General features: G+C 34.5%; 1 protein-coding gene across 1 annotated transcript in view; it reads left to right on the forward strand.

The window, feature by feature from the left end:
* Nucleotides 1–3,926: 3,926 nt before the first annotated feature.
* The window catches only part of CALS5 (callose synthase 5), a 52,099-nt gene continuing 39,579 nt past the window's right edge, over nucleotides 3,927–16,446 (forward strand). Inside the window, exons 1-29 of the mRNA XM_089805248.1 lie at nucleotides 3,927–4,202; nucleotides 5,341–5,523; nucleotides 5,617–5,717; nucleotides 6,775–6,896; nucleotides 7,032–7,125; nucleotides 7,302–7,412; nucleotides 7,698–7,826; nucleotides 7,948–8,040; nucleotides 8,139–8,230; nucleotides 9,008–9,134; nucleotides 9,250–9,387; nucleotides 9,493–9,569; nucleotides 9,678–9,765; nucleotides 9,863–9,973; nucleotides 10,070–10,187; nucleotides 10,716–11,050; nucleotides 11,292–11,344; nucleotides 11,517–11,577; nucleotides 11,661–11,742; nucleotides 11,837–11,886; nucleotides 12,228–12,314; nucleotides 12,613–12,735; nucleotides 12,833–12,927; nucleotides 13,047–13,131; nucleotides 13,234–13,394; nucleotides 14,027–14,150; nucleotides 14,251–14,345; nucleotides 14,540–14,696; nucleotides 14,804–14,955. Coding sequence (XP_089661374.1) covers nucleotides 5,349–5,523; nucleotides 5,617–5,717; nucleotides 6,775–6,896; nucleotides 7,032–7,125; nucleotides 7,302–7,412; nucleotides 7,698–7,826; nucleotides 7,948–8,040; nucleotides 8,139–8,230; nucleotides 9,008–9,134; nucleotides 9,250–9,387; nucleotides 9,493–9,569; nucleotides 9,678–9,765; nucleotides 9,863–9,973; nucleotides 10,070–10,187; nucleotides 10,716–11,050; nucleotides 11,292–11,344; nucleotides 11,517–11,577; nucleotides 11,661–11,742; nucleotides 11,837–11,886; nucleotides 12,228–12,314; nucleotides 12,613–12,735; nucleotides 12,833–12,927; nucleotides 13,047–13,131; nucleotides 13,234–13,394; nucleotides 14,027–14,150; nucleotides 14,251–14,345; nucleotides 14,540–14,696; nucleotides 14,804–14,955 — 3,236 coding nt within the window. The 5' untranslated portion in view covers nucleotides 3,927–4,202; nucleotides 5,341–5,348. The remainder of the gene's footprint in view (nucleotides 4,203–5,340; nucleotides 5,524–5,616; nucleotides 5,718–6,774; nucleotides 6,897–7,031; nucleotides 7,126–7,301; nucleotides 7,413–7,697; nucleotides 7,827–7,947; nucleotides 8,041–8,138; nucleotides 8,231–9,007; nucleotides 9,135–9,249; nucleotides 9,388–9,492; nucleotides 9,570–9,677; nucleotides 9,766–9,862; nucleotides 9,974–10,069; nucleotides 10,188–10,715; nucleotides 11,051–11,291; nucleotides 11,345–11,516; nucleotides 11,578–11,660; nucleotides 11,743–11,836; nucleotides 11,887–12,227; nucleotides 12,315–12,612; nucleotides 12,736–12,832; nucleotides 12,928–13,046; nucleotides 13,132–13,233; nucleotides 13,395–14,026; nucleotides 14,151–14,250; nucleotides 14,346–14,539; nucleotides 14,697–14,803; nucleotides 14,956–16,446) is intronic.

A 16,446-nucleotide genomic window follows, 5' to 3' on the forward strand; every position in this document is an offset into this window, starting at 1 on the left:
GTTTCTTCCATCTAAGATTTAAAGGAGGACTAATGTGATAAAGAGGATGCAACGAATTATCTTTGTGTTTGATTTCATTCTTAGCTCATGTTTTAGTCATCTTTCCTATGTAATTTGGAATTTTTTCTTATAGACAACATTAGTACAATGTAGGCTAAATTGTAAGTGAATTGTTGAATTAGTTTTTTGTGGGGGATTGCTAGTGTTTATCTTCATTTAATGAAGAAAGTTTAATTTATATTTGCTTAATATTGTAAGTAAAATAATGAATTTGTATGTTGTGAAGGATCATTGATGCTTATCTTCGTAATTGTTTGAATTTGTATGTGTAAACCCCAATTATGATTAGCGGAAAGAAGCAATGAATGATCATGACAATAGAAGAACTAATAAAATAATTAGAGTAACCTTGATGAATTGAGTTTCCTTCAATTATATGTTTAAACAACAAAGTTTCTTTCAAAAATAACTTTAAAAATAGAAACTAGGGAAGTTCAAATCTAAATAAGTTTCAAATTTTGTTCTAGTAATTCTTTTTGGTTGAACATGATTTCTAGAATCAATGTTTAATTGTTATCTCATAATCGGGTACAAGACAAGGCAATGCAAAAATGATACTTAAATATGATGTATTACCTATGATTCAGACTCATTATTTCCATGGACAATTTCTAATGCAGAGTAAGCACAAAGAAGCAAAGGTTACTTCAAACCTTCTACCCAAACCTCCAAACTTCACAAAGGGTTACTCAAGGGCTTGACTCACTTCCCAATAGACCATACTCTGATTCTACAAACTCTTCAACAAGTTTACAATCCCAACTCTTCAATCAAGACATAAAATCTTCTACTTTGTACTTGGAGCAACAAGGCTTACTACCCCCAACTTGGCAAAAATGGGTTTTTGATGTTCCCAACCTTCCTAACACTAACCAAGGCTTAAGACAACTCCAACATGATCAAAACAAATAAAATCAATAGTTGGATCCACTCCCAACAACCCAAAATGCAAGATGTTGCATTTGACCTAGTAGCCCAATTAGGCCTCCTAATTCAGTTTTTCACCAATAACTCAAAAACCTTCCAAAGGACCTAGCAAACAAGATATGGTTTTGAATACCCTTTTTCAAGTTCTGATAGACTCCAAAGTTACAAGGATTCACTCCACTCCAACATGCCTCAACCCAAACCATGCACTCAAACCTAATTAGCTACTTTAGGTGTGGTCTACAAGGTAATGGATAAGAGATGGGTTCATGAAATCAAACCTTCAACTTTAGAGTGTTCTCCTAACCCAAGCAAAGATGTTTTGTTCTTACACCAAGTCCCCAACTTCCTTCCTTCTCATTATCTAACCAAATTGCACAAAAACAAGGTCTAATACATAGAGATATTAGACCTAGGGCTTGCTCCCATAATTCACTACTACAACCTCCTGTTCCAAGACTTTGAAAATATGAAAATACATTTCCCTAACTTGCTCCATGCCAATTTGGAACAAATTCCAATAGTGGAGTTTCAAGTTAGAGCCATTTCTTTGGCCAAACCCTAATTTTGAGGGTTTCACAGGCCAGTGAGCAAAGAAAATTGATAACTTGAATATTAAGATTGATAGAAACTTGAAATCAAAGCCAAAACCTTACAATTTAATAGGACTATCAAATCAGTACAATGTTCTCACCCTCCAATCATCTAAGGTCGTACTATACGAAAAAATTAGACAAAACTGTCCAGAAACAATAGATTTTATTCATCCAAAGAGCAAGTACAATCAGTGTCTTCATCCATTGGATGCTTAGAGCCTTTATAGGCCATTCTAGGTGGGTAGAACCACCCTATGGCAATTTTAGTCGTTGGGGATGGTTGTTTGAAAAAGTTGTCAAACATTTGCAAAAGTTGCTAATGCAACTTTTTGCAATTTTTGCAATTTTTGTCATATTACCAAATCTTCTTCCTAATTGACTTCCAACCATTCCTAAATGTTATCCTAAAGCTCTAAACACTTAAACTACCCTAGCAAACATAAAACAAACCAAATTTCACCTTATTTGGACCAAATGATGCCCAGGTTTATAATAGCACCATGGGGTCTTGTATCCATTACATGGGTGGATGGTCTTAGGGAGATCACATGACCAACCCCTGGACTTTATTACATTAAACAAAAAAAAACTTTTGCTTAAGTGCTCTGCACCAATTTCCTTCTTTTCGCTGGTGTTATTCGAGAGGGATTATGCTACCAAAAGGGCAAATTTCTTGGCCACGATGTCATTTTCAATATTGAGTAGCCCTACCTGATATGAGAATCTCACCTCATCTCTGATGAATTTGTTTTTATTTCTTCTAATGAGAAAATGACTAAAAAGATCCCAAGTAACAATTTCCTAAGAAGAATCAGTATTGTCATCGACCATCCTCGCAACAAGAGGAATGCATCCTACTTTGCTCATCACTTTCTTTGTTTCATATGACCTAGTCAAATTGTAGATAACAGAGGTTGCCAAGTTCTGAAGTGGAGGGCAACTGCTATCAATAGTCTATAATAGTACCTTGAAAAATTTAGGTGATAATATCATAGATCTTTCACTCGAGAGTGATATGGGGGGTTGCGAATTTCCCTTTATGAAATCTCTCTAGTCTAAACAATCCTTGTTATTTCCACTAACCAAAACACTAATTCAAACCCCCCTTAACTCTCAATTGAGTGCCTTACATAAATTCATCATCACAGCCCATCCAATTTATGCATCTCATCATGGATTCTATGCAAGGAGCGCCCCTGAACTCAACAAACTGACCAAAATAGGACTTCCCCCTTTTCTATAATTACAACCCTAATTTCCATCACCGTCCACAACTGCAGAAGGTTTCTAACACTGAACACCTACAACTCTATGTTTGTAGACCAACACAGATTGGCGGGGTGTGAAACTCCTCCATTTGTACAATATGCAAGTAATTCTTAGAATCATCCACAGTCAACGCATGTAGAGCTAAACAATACACAAAATAAATACCGTCCATTCAACTAAAGAAAAAGAAATTTAAATGGTAATGAATAGATAACTCTATGATCCATCAGCCTTATCAAATTCTAATGAAAAAGGGACAAAGATAGACATACCTGAATCCTACTTGTGCTTAAACAAATCTTTAATACAATGGCAGGGCAATAATGTTGAGCAAAAACATGATGCCCAACCTTCCAAAGGTTTTCAATCTCCCAACCTTCACAAGAAGGTTCTAGAAAAATACTTTTAAAATATTACAAATTAATTTCTCTTCAAGTCTTGACAAGAAGTTTCTAGAAAAATACTTTCAAAACATTACAAATATATTGATCTAAAAATTCTTGTATATTTGAATGACAAAAATAATCAAACCCAAAAATATGAACCAATTAGAAAAAGAAATATTTTATAAATAATTTAATATAACAATAAAACTCCTCTCAAACATTACAAATCATGAAAAATATTTTACAAAACATAGATTTCAATGCGAACTAATGCCAAATACATTCACTAGAAAACATTAGTCTATCTCCACTTATATAAGGTACTAATAATAAAAACTTTATTACAGACTATTATATATGGGACACGCTAATTCCAAGACAAAATGCACTAAAGACAAAACAAAGTCAAACATTTTTTTTTTCCAGATTGTTGTGATTTTTTTCCAAATTTTTGTTGTTTTCGACGACAAACTATGTAATCATGAAAATCAAATGCTGAAATTTTCATAAAAATGGATAGCCGCCTCCATTATGCCATTGTCATACATTTTTAAAAACATAGAATCATAAAGGTATGACCTAAATTTGACGGTTATCTTTTCAATGTAAATATTCATTTATATTTGACCGTTATATCAAATTTAGGAACGAGGAACGATGATTACCAACGTAAACTGATTAAGCTGGAAGGCTCAAACATTCCATTCCCAGGACTTGGGAGTTTAAAAACTGTTGACCATGTGACCATGCAACCATGTGACCGTGTGAGTTGATATAAGGAGAGGTGGTGGACGCCCGCTTCGTCATGCGCAACATGCTCCTTTGCATTCCTTATTTGGCTCACAATCACATTTGTGCAGCAACAGGACGCGGGATCGAACCATAAAACCTCCGTGCAAATAACCCAAGCCTTCCGTGAGTGACAGGCTTTTGCTTCGGTTGGATTGGGCTCTCCCAGCCACAGGTTACTTCGTTTCTTTGCATCTTTCGTCACTGTTTTCTGATATTCTTTTGTTTTGCAATCTATTTCTTTGAAATCTTCCTTGTCATCCACTGACTTTTCTTTCAATTTTGATATCATCTACATTATGTCTGTGAGAAGCTCCGTTGTATTCTGATTATTGAAATAGCATCTTCTCTTCTTGATCGCGGTAGTGTATTCAGGCGTGTAATATTTTTGTAGTGTTTTTAAGCTGGTAAGCATGCAAGGGAACATCAACTAGATGCTTGGTTCACAGAGATGGTGATCTTTGTCTTTATTTAAAGAAATATGTATTTTCTTTTAGAAATCGTGAGCGCTAGCTTTTGGAGGTTAAGATCTGAAAAAAAAGTTCATCGACAATAATATAAGCAATTGTAAGAGCTTGAAGATATACTGGGAAAGATTAGCCAAAGGATTTACCAGGAAACCCGAAAATATGTGCGCTTTCTTGAATTCCTTCTGTTTTCTTTTATGTTTCTTTTATGCAGTGAATAATATTTGAACTTGTTATCCTAGCACATTAAACTTTCCAAGACTTCGCTGGTGAAATCCCTGAGATCCAACGGAACCGGGGCTTCAAACATGGATAACTGTTTGACATAGAATGTAGTGAAATATACTTTTGATAAATGAAGTGCAAGACTTAAAAATCTCTTGCGCAGAGATCATTTTTGACTGTTCTTTGTATGACTCTTTCTTTTACGCACTTTCGCTGGTTTGATTTATTCTCTCTGTAGAGATATTTGAAATGGTTTCAAATTTAGTTCGAATTGTTGCAATTTAATTGAAATTTTTGAAATGCCCGTTGATATGCTACATTTTCTTCATGTTCCTGTGAAAATAACATAGAGATCTCTGAAATTCATTCGAGGTTTTCGAAATGTTGTTTTCAAATCTTGTAAAACATTTGTAAAAGTCTCGCAAATTCGTTAAATTTTTTTGAAAATCTGGCGTGTCAAATGGTTGGTTTTACGATTTTATAGGATGCAGCCAGCGAGGTTCGAGCTTATTATAATAATCAACCAGTAATGCGACTATACTAAGTATAATATTCAAAAAAATTCATCACAGAAAGCGTCCTCTAAGGTTAACAAAATCTTTAAAATATCATCTGGTGCAGGGGTTTAAATGGAGAGTTCAGAGGCTTCAAAACGTGAATTGCGCAATCCGAGCACCAACTCAAGAACATTTACTTCGGAAGTATTTGACACAGAAGTTGTACCGTCGTCGCTTGCAAGTATTGCACCAATTCTGCAGGTTGCCAGAGAAATAGAATCGGAGCGTCCACGTGTCGCATTTCTGTGTAAGTAGTAGTCGTAAAATATTTGGTGAAATTAATACTTTAATCTAATTTAAGCTACGCAAAATGATTCTTTCAAATTTTTGGTAACTGCAGGCAGATTTTACGCATTGGAAAAATCTCATCGGCTAGATCCCAATTCAAGTGGAAGAGGTGTTCGCCAATTTAAGACTGCTTTGGCGCAACGCTTGGAGAAGGTAAAAATTGAATTGGATGCAAAATTTTAGGCTTCTGAACGGGTGCTTGTTCAGTGTCCATTTAAATCGTGACCTCCTTGATTTTCAATTCTCTCTTTAGTTCTTTTATAATAGAATGAGCAATATATTTATTAACTACGAGTGCGAAACAGCTAATGAGAGGTATGTTAACTAAACATGCCGTAAATAAACCAGGCTTAAAGCTGCCATTTTATAACTTAAACTCAATTCCTTCCAATTCAAAATTCTAAATAAATTTTGGGACTTTCGGTGTTCGCTCCCTGCATATTGCTGCCTTCCTATTAGTTTTAAGCTTTCACGAATTGGATATCATCCTGCAGTCCCGAGAATTCCACCGAGCCTATCTGTTACACTTTAAGCTCGGGTCAAATTACACTGCAAACTTTTGTAAGCATGCGCCACAATTTAGGCATTTTGGACTATTAAAAAGTTGAAATCAAGCGAATAGAGTTTTTAACTCTACACGGTTAGAGTATCACAATTGATACCCTTATCCCTGAGTCTAACTGCTGTCCTGTTTTATCAAACGTTCCATTTCGTGTTTCTTCCGGACATCCAATAGTGAGAAATAGTGTCTTCACCGTCCAGTGTATTCTCGGTACCAGCCGACTCCTTATGAGGATCTTCTGGTACCACTAAATTCAAATAGCGTTCAAAAGGCCTCTCGCAAAAGAATCAGAAAAATCGTAGTAACATGTCTTGCTTACATTGTGTTCAAGTTCTACCCTTCCTGCAACTTGACACCTGGAATAAACAATCGATCTTTTTAAATTGGCATATCTGATATTATGGTCACCTTTTTGTTCCCTTCAATTTCATCATTGGGATTTTAAAATAATCTGTACATTTAGTCTTCTCTGTAGTGGCTAGAACGACTAGGCCGTCCATATGTCCTAGTTTGAGGTAGGTGGTTTATCTAATTGAAAGATATCAAACCATTAAATATGTTTCTTATGCAATACTGGATTTTTCAATATCTTTTGTAAAATTATGCGTCTTTTCCTATCAAATATAATTATTGGCTCTTAACTTCCAGGACGATGAGCGAACACTAGCTTCAAGAGTTTTCTCAAAAGATGCACAAGAAATTGAGCGTTTTTACAGCCAATATTATAAAAACTATGTCAGGGCTCTCGATGGAGCTGAACAGGCTAACAGGTTCTCTAATTACAAAAGTTTATCTTGTACAACGAGTGTCCAATTAAGTAGCTAACTGTTATTGTTAAACAAAATTTCTTCTTTCATGTAAGGAACTCTAAGTGGTTGTTCTCTATCGTGTCTTTAATTTGACAGGGCTGAGCTTGCAAAGGCATATCAGACAGCTGGGATTCTTTTTGAAGTGCTGTGTGCTGTTAATAAAAAGAAAAAAGAAGAATTAGCCCCTGAGGTTAAGTTTACAAAAGAATGATTACAGAAAATATTTTTGGATATAGCTATTTGAGTTTATTTAATTATTGCAGTGCACCTAGGACTAATATTAAGCACAAGTTAAACTTTCTTAGTACTTTGTATCTGTGATCAAATTGGTGCGTATACTAAATTGTTTTTACAAACAATAACCAGATTATGGCAGCAGCCAAAGACGTTCAAGAAAAGAAGGAAATATATGCACCTTACAATATCCTTCCTCTTGATGCTGCAAGTGCTTCACAAGCAATTATGCAACAGGAAGAGGTAAGAAAATCCTGAAGAAGTTTACCAGAAGCAAAGTAGATGAAATTTTCTAATGTGCGGACTTCACTTGGACATCTCCCTATATCAAAATAAGCCAAACATGTGGACCTTTTTAGAATGTATGGTAGTACTTTCTATGTTAGATGAGTGGCATACGCCCATTTGGTTACTTAATAATTTTGAAGCTCAATCCTTTCTATATGTATAGACCTATGTGCATATTTGTATCCCTCTGTGTATATGTTTATAGGTCTTATTTCGAAGAAAAAGTCTTTGCTTTCTTAGGTAAGAGCTACTGTAGCTGCCCTGCGCAACATCCGTGGCTTGAATTGGCCTTCATCATTTCAGAAGCAACAGCAGAAGACAAGAGAACTAGATCTTCTTGATTGGTTGCAAGCATTGTTTGGCTTTCAGGTCAACTATTATGTCATGTTTAAAATGATGTCATAAAAAAAATGTTTTTATTTTAAGTCTGAAAAAGTATGATCTGAGGCTTGACAAATATTTGCTTTCTATGCTTATTTCTTGCCTTCAGACTGATAATGTGGCAAACCAAAGGGAGCATTTAGTTCTTCTATTGGCCAATGTACACATAAGATTAGAGCCTAAGCCAACACCTCTCAATGTGGTAATTGGTTCTCTTTCCTCTTGATAAACATACATAGCCATGATTTTTTAGAGTGAAAAGTCAATTTCTTTGCCTAATTTAACAATTTCTTTGTGCAGCTTGACAAATGTGCAATAGATTCAGTTATGAATAAGCTGTTCAATAACTACAAGAAGTGGTGCAAATTTCTTGGCCGGAGACACAGTTTAATGTGAGTTATAGCAGAGAGTCTTATTTTTGTTAATGTCCATATGTATAATAACTACAAGAAGTTTGTATAATGTGCATTTATATAATAACTACAAGAAGTGCAATTTTCTTGTTTGGAGCACAGATTAATGTGACCAATCAAAGATAGTTTTATTTGTGTTAATGTGTATTTCTATAATAACTAAAAGAAGTGGTGTGAACTTCTTGGTCAGAAGCTTTTATTTGTGTTAATGTGTATTTCTATAATAACTAAAAGAAGTGGTGTGAACTTCTTGGTCAGAAGCATAGTCTAATGCAAGTTATAGAAGATAGGTAATGTGTATTTATATGAATCATTAACATCTTTATTTGTGTAATGGAGATTTGTATTTCTTATAAACAGTTGTCCTATTGGGTATGATAATCTTTTATCACAAGCATTTATGTTCCAATTTATTCGTCTTTGAAGTTTTGTATTTGTGACCTGTTGAAATTGTGTTACTGTAGTATTACTAAATGTTGGACTTCAATGGGGTTTAATGCATGTTATAGAAGATAGCTTGCTTTGTGTTTCTGCTTATTTGTCTTTCTTTACAGTTTTCCTATTGGGTGTGATAATCTTGAGTCACAAATATCTGTGGAGTTCCAATTCATTTACTTTTGATGTTTCCATAATGAAGTAGAAGCATTTGTATAATTTATTAAGCCTCTAGAGTTGCATTGTTGTGGTCTACTAAATGTTGAATTTTGATGGGTATAAATTGTGCTTGGCCTTGGTAACTGGACCTTATCTCACTAGCTTACCAAAAGTAGAGCGAGATGTAAACCAGCGTAAAATTCTTTACATGGCACTCTACCTGCTGATATGGGGTGAAGCTGCAAACATCCGCTTTATGCCAGAATGTCTTTGCTATATATTTCATAATGTGAGTATGCCAATCACATCTTCCAGTAAATTAGATTCTAATGTTTAAGGCCTTACATGGATCTTATGTCCTTTTAATTTCCGGCAGCTTTTAAGTTATTAATGTTTTCCTGTAGATGGCCTATGAACTGCATGGTATGTTAGAGGGAAATGTCAGTGTTGTCACAGGGGAGAATATCAAACCAGCATATGGTGGTGATGAAGAATCATTTCTGACAAAAGTCATAACACCTTTATATCATATAGTTGAAAAGGTATTTTATTGTTAGTTTAGGTCAGATTTCACAGGAATTTACACTATGGATGTTGGCATTATAAATAAAATGAGTCCGTATATACTAATTATTTTGGCATTTCAGGAATCCAAGAAAAATAGGAATGGAACAGCACCCCATTCAGCTTGGTGCAACTATGATGACTTGAACGAATATTTCTGGTTTGTGAAAATTAGCATCTTTGACAAGTTTTGAATTGACCCCAACCAAAATCCAAAATGCTATGTTTTATACTTTACTTTCTTTCTCATATTTACTTCACATTACAGGTCGGTCAATTGTTTTCGCCTTGGTTGGCCTATGCGTGATGATACTGACTTTTTCGGAGCTTCAACAGATACAGGATATTTGACACATGTATGTCTAACTATAAAGGTATAAATTGGCTTTCAAATTGGCTAAGATGGAAAACCTTAACTGACATATGTAAGTGTTTGCTTTCTGGAATTGTCAGAAAAGGACAACTAAAAGAATTGGAAAGATGAACTTTGTGGAGATGCGTACTTTCTGGCACATTTTTCGAAGTTTTGACAGAATGTGGACGTTCCTCATTCTGGCATTACAGGTATTTTCCAAGAGAATCGCTGTATTTTTATCCATTCTATCAGGTTTCATTATTCCAGAATTTCCTTCCCTAAAATGAAAAACTCCTATTGTACAGGCCATGATCATTGTTGCTTGGAATCGATCAGGGTCCCTAAAGGATATTTATCAACTCAACCTTATTGAGAAAGTCTCAAGTATCTTCATTACAGCAGCAAGCTTACGGCTTATTCAGGGTAAATATATCATAAAATTCTAATGATATATTTGTTAGTGGTTTCTCAAATTCTCCAACAATTAGTATTGTCTTACAATTTATAATTCACATTTTACCCCTGGAAATTATGAGGCAGATATCTTGGGGAATTTTGGTATATCCATGGCCAGTCTACAAAGATAGTCTATCAGCTTTTAATTTAATTTCTGAAATGCCCTGTAATTGATGCTTTCATTGGATGTGTTCCTGACATTGCATCTTTCATAAGAAAAGTTATGTGATGTTATCAGATTTCCAGAGTCTATTTGATTTCTCTTTGTAACTTTTGGATTTGATTGTGTGTTCATTTTTAATGCTAAAAATAAACACATGATTAAATCCAGAAGCTATTAAAAGGAAAGCTGTTTAGTCGAAAGATTTAAATGTTGCAGTTGAACAATATGTAGTTATCAGTTTATCATCGTTATCTATAAAATTTTATTTAAAAGTTATTTAAGTAATATGGTAGATTAACCACATTTTTCTGATGTGCTTTTGAATTTCGCAGGCATTTTGGATGTTTTCATGAACTTCCAAGCTTATAACAGCACAAGAATTAATATTCTGATCCGACTATTTCTGAAGCTAATTGTTGCAGCTGCTTGGGTTATCGTCCTTCTGCTGTGCTATGTGCATACATGGGAAAAGCCATCTGGAATTTTGAAAATCATTCAGCGGTGGATTGGATATAGGGGAAAGACACCATCATTATATATAGCAGCTGTTGTCATATATTTGCTCCCTAATATACTATCTGCTGCATTCTTTGTATTTCCATTGCTGCGGAGATGGATTGAAAGATCTGATTGGCATATTATACGTTTTCTCCTCTGGTGGTCACAGGTATCTTGCTTAACCTTCATAAGTTTTATTAAGATGTGTATAATTGTTTCCATAGGAATTCTAATTAGTAATTTGTAGCCAACATTGAAAAAGAAAATTTATTACATTACTATTTGCACAATGTTTTCTTTGTAATGTTTATGGATGATGAGCATAGGCTACTGTTTTGGAGATGGTGTCCTATTTTTAAAAACTATGAAGCTAATTTTTTACACTAACCTATTGAGTGTACCACCTTTAGACAAGAATTTATGTTGGGAGAGGAATGCATGAGAGCCAATTTACACTGTTCAAGTGAGTTTCCTTATATCTTGTTCACAAAGTCATGATTGGACTTACTAATCCATATTTTATATATTTAATGATAAAATGAACTAAAACTGGGCAATCTCAAGAGAAAAAGCTAACCATCAAATTCAGTTTATTTTTCTTAAATAAATGTGAGCACCTTTTGTTGCAATTGCAGGTATACCCTATTCTGGATGCTGCTATTGATCAGCAAATTGGCTTTCAGCTACTACATACAAGTAAAAATTAAAGTTAATCATACAGGCTCTTGAATTAATATCGATTGTGGAATTAATATTTGAAAGACACCTTGTCCATGCAGATAAAACCTCTTGTACAGCCAACAAAGGACATAATGAATGTAACAGATGTTCATTACCTGTGGCATGAGTTATTCCCAAATGGTACTGGGCTTCAAAGTTTCAAATGTTTCTCATAATACCTCTAATATAGTCACCAAGCAATTCTCATCTGATACTGGGCCATGAATGTTTGCAGTACCAGGAAATATCGGGGCAGTTACATCTCTCTGGGGACCTGTAATATTGGTATGTAGCATTTGGTTTTTGTAGTTTCGATTTTATGTAATTATGCACAAATCATTCTCATTTTCTACTTATGCCATTCTACTGCATCAATTTGTTCCTTTAAAGATCAAAATTTTGGTCAATAAGGGCTGTATAGAATGCACTGTTGTACAGAAAATAATGGCTTCAAAACCCCTTTGTGAATACTGCTCCTCAAAAATCTGAAACATAACAATAGCTTTGTATAACTTAAATCTTTCCAATACAAATTGCTTTGTACAAGTGAAAATGTCTTTTGTGATTATTCATACAAATTATGCACAACCAAATATATTAATATTTCTTTTTTGTTACTCCTTCAGATTTATTTTATGGACATCCAGATATGGTATGCAATATTTTCCACCTTGTCTGGTGGTTTTAGTGGAGCCATGAGAAGGCTTGGAGAGGTACTGGAAGTAATGAGTTTCGTATTGATGTACATCAGATCTTGTTTTATTCTAAGAATATAGAGTTGCATTAAGAATATTAAATTAACATCAAAACATTGTTCAGAATTAATGTATTGTGGATAGTAATACACATCATAAGCTGGTGTACCTCAGATCATGTGTTACCCTAAGCATATCAACAACTATTTCTTAGAAGCATGCAATGAATATCAAACTAACATCAACACATCGCTCATGGTTAAGATATTGTGAATACAAATCTTATTAGTAAAATCCAGCTTATTTCAAACTGCAGATACGGACATTGGGAATGTTGAGATCAAGATTTCATTCTTTACCTGGTGCATTCAATGCTTACTTAGTGGCATCTGAAAGGCGTCTGCAAAGAAAATTTTCTTTTGCCCGGCGATTCGAAGAGGTTAATGAGACTCATATATTCCATGTTTCAAAATAAGAGTGCATTAAATATAATTTAGAAGAGATTCTCATCTTACATGCACACCATTGCCTTACAGGTTTGCCCAAGCAGAAGGACACAAGCTGCCAAATTTGCACAGCTATGGAATGAGGTTATTTGTAGCTTCCGTGAGGAAGACATATTAAGTGACAGGTAAGGAATTTTGATCCTAGGATTAGATACCAATTAATACCTTTGATATTCTCAACAATAGTTTGAATTTCTGAAGATAACATTTTCCACATAATTGACATCATATGTTGACCATACAGAGAAATGGACCTTCTACTAGTTCCATATTCCTTGGATACAAGTCTAAATCTTATTCAGTGGCCTCCGTTTCTGCTGGCCAGCAAGGTTTGCAGTCCTTGGAATATCAGTAAATTTATTGAAAATTATCGTGTCCAGTCATACTTACGTGCAACAGGATCCTTATATGGATGTCTTTGAAATGTGCAGATTCCAATAGCATTAGATATGGCAGCTCAATTTAGGGCAAGAGATTCAGATCTCTGGAAACGCATATGTGCTGACAAATACATGAAATGTGCAGTTGTTGAATGTTATGAGTCTTTCAAACATGTGTTGAACACACTTGTTGCTGGGGACAATGAGAAAAGGTGGGAGTTTAAACAGTTTTTATTGATACTTTAAATTGTTTCTGATATAATTCCTCAAGAAGAATATTTATCTCCATTTGGTACACGGGAAGAATTTGTTGAATTTATTTCTCCTTGATGATTCTTATACACATTTAAATGTTCATCTTGGTTTAGCCTACCTTGTTTTTTATTCAATACTAAGTAGTAAAAACGAGGTGGTACCTGTAACCAGTTCAAATTCACCTGACATCAAATGCAGGATACCAAGTTATAATACACAATAAAGAGCATTAAAGGTAAATACCATGATATTCAAATTATAAATACAAGGACATTTCTAAGAGCGACCAGTCTTTGCATGCGTGATTATATCTGATCAACATTGACCATTTTGAACTGAAAAAAACACTCAGAAGAAATTTTTGGAAGAATTTTCTAGTAGTTTTCAGTTTTCCCCTTATGAAAAAGAACCCTATGCTGCTTGTAACATAAGGTTATATTTAATTTACTGAAATATACCTAACCATGTATTCTAGTAGAAAATGTACTCCTTTAATCTTGAATATTAAATCATAATTAGGTTTGTTTCCACATTTATTTTGCTTCCAGTGTCACTGCTCTAACATTAATTTTGTTTATTTCCATAACAGGATAATAGAAATATTGATAAATGAGGTTGAAGCAAATATCTCAAAAAATACACTTCTAATCAATTTCAGAATGAGTGTTTTACCTACCATTTATGGAAAATTTGTAGAGCTTATAGAGATATTGGTATGTGTTGTCCAAAACGACATCAACTTTTGTCCTTTTATAATAATATATCTTGTATCACTGTCAGTATAAGCATGTCAAAAACAACTCTTCACTGCAGAAAAAGGGTGAAGCATCAATGCGTGACAATGTAATATTATTACTTCAAGATATGTTGGAAGTTGTTACCCGTGATATGATGGTTAATGAAATCAGGTAAGTGTTGTTCCTTGATTTGTTTCACTTTTAAGGCAGTTTATAAAATAAAAATTGGATGTCATTGGATCCGATTCCTGCTACGTCAATATGATGCAAATTGAAAAGACAATTTATTAACCATTTATTTGATTGTTTCTTGAATTGAAAGGTCAATTTACTAACCATTTTTTATTGTTTTCTTGCTTTGTTAGAGAGCTCTCAGAATCTAGTCAGGGAAAGCAAGAATCAAACAACGGGAGGCATGACTCTGCAGATGCACCCCAAACAAACAGACAGTTGTTTGCAGGCATTAAACCCAAACCTGCAGTCATCTTTCCACCCCCAGCAACATCCCAGTGGATTGAACAGGTTTGCATCACTTCGCTTCTATGTCTTACCATTGATCTGTAGTGTGAAATTGCATGTATATGAGAATAACAGCGTACCTTTTTGTTGCACTTGTGATGTTTTCTCAGATAAAAAGGCTTCACTTGCTTTTAACAGTGAAGGAATCTGCCATGGATGTTCCAATTAATCTTGAAGCACGTAGACGCATATCCTTTTTTGCAAACTCTTTATTTATGGACATGCCATATGCACCTACAGTTCGGAAAATGCTCTCTTTCAGGTTTGTAAGATTTTTCTATTATGCTAGCATCAGTTTCTCTGTACTCTCTCTCAGGTTTGCACAATATCTTGTGTTTCTGATTTGGTGGCAGCCGTTTTTCTGAAATTGTAGAAAACCAAGATTTATTTAAACTTCCTACTTGCAGTTCCCATAAGTAGAATATGTATTCATGATGACCTCTTATGCTATGATAGCAATTAGTTTTTGCAATAATTTCAAGTATTATCTTACCAACTTGGCCCTATAATATCATTGTTTTACTAGCCATGGTTAAGTCCATCTTTTGACAGAATTCAGATATCTCAACTATCTTTGGGCCTCTTAAAGAAATACAAGTGAGTGTTGCAACAGGAGCTTGCATGGATATTGAGAAATCAATTGATATGAAAATGATAATGAGATATATGCTATGTTACAATATTCAAACACCTTGGTTATACAGAAAAGATGTGATAATTACAGTCAAGTAGTTTCCGCTTTGCACAGTCCATTTTAAAATTTAAGCAAATTTCTGGATTAAACTGTATAGTTTTTCATCAACGACATTTTGGACCATAGTACATGATCCATCATCAGGGTGAAGTAATAGCTTCTATGCTCTCTAGCTATTACTTTATCCTAATGACAGATCATGTAGTTTGGTCCAAAACGTTGAAGATGAAAAACTACACAGTTCAATCCAGAAATTTGATTGAATCTAAGATGTGACAAGGTATAACAACTTACCTTGACACAAACATTAAATGCTCAATGGAATATAATTGTTGGTGTAATTAAATATTCACTAATTATACTTAAGCTTTCTTACGATAATGCATTTCATAGTAGTTTGTGATTGAGACACTTGGGAGTTCGCACCTCAATTAAACACATGGTGTAGGAGAATTCCACTCTGGGTGGTCATAGTTGTTATTTCATTCCACCTTTAGTGCACTTATCACATTATCATCCTCATCATTGCACATACTTCATTGCATAATGGAGGATGATCCACCTTTGGTGGACATGTGATTCCACCTTGTGTGGGTGATAGCTTATCTTCTCCTTATCATTGTCTGTTATCGCCTCTCCTATATAAGGAGGCCTATTATGTACATTTCCAATCAATCCATTGGATGTCAATCAAGTCCATTATCAATAATAGCATTCTTGCATCTTCATGCAAATGTCTTGCCATTCTCTTGTGGAAGTTATCTTGGTCTTTCATTTGATCCTGGGGGTGTTGTAGAGTCACCTAAAACACTAACATGGTATCAAAGCTCTCATGGTGTGAAGACCACCTCTACTCAAGAAGTGCAATCTTGGCTTTACTTATTGTTGGTGTAACATTGACAATTTGGACATCACAATTTAGAGGAGATTTCAGGAGTGGTATCTTGTGACCTTCTATTGCAGACAAAAATTGGAGCTTGTTGGTGCAAATCAAAGGTTGGCATCATATAGAGGAGGTCCAAAAACCCCTAAATCGAAATTTTTTCATCCAAATCGTAC

This window comes from Cupressus sempervirens, chromosome 10, assembly GCF_028749045.1.
Source record: "Cupressus sempervirens isolate cs-2001-9-10 chromosome 10, ASM2874904v1, whole genome shotgun sequence".
NCBI lineage: Eukaryota > Viridiplantae > Streptophyta > Pinopsida > Cupressales > Cupressaceae > Cupressus > Cupressus sempervirens.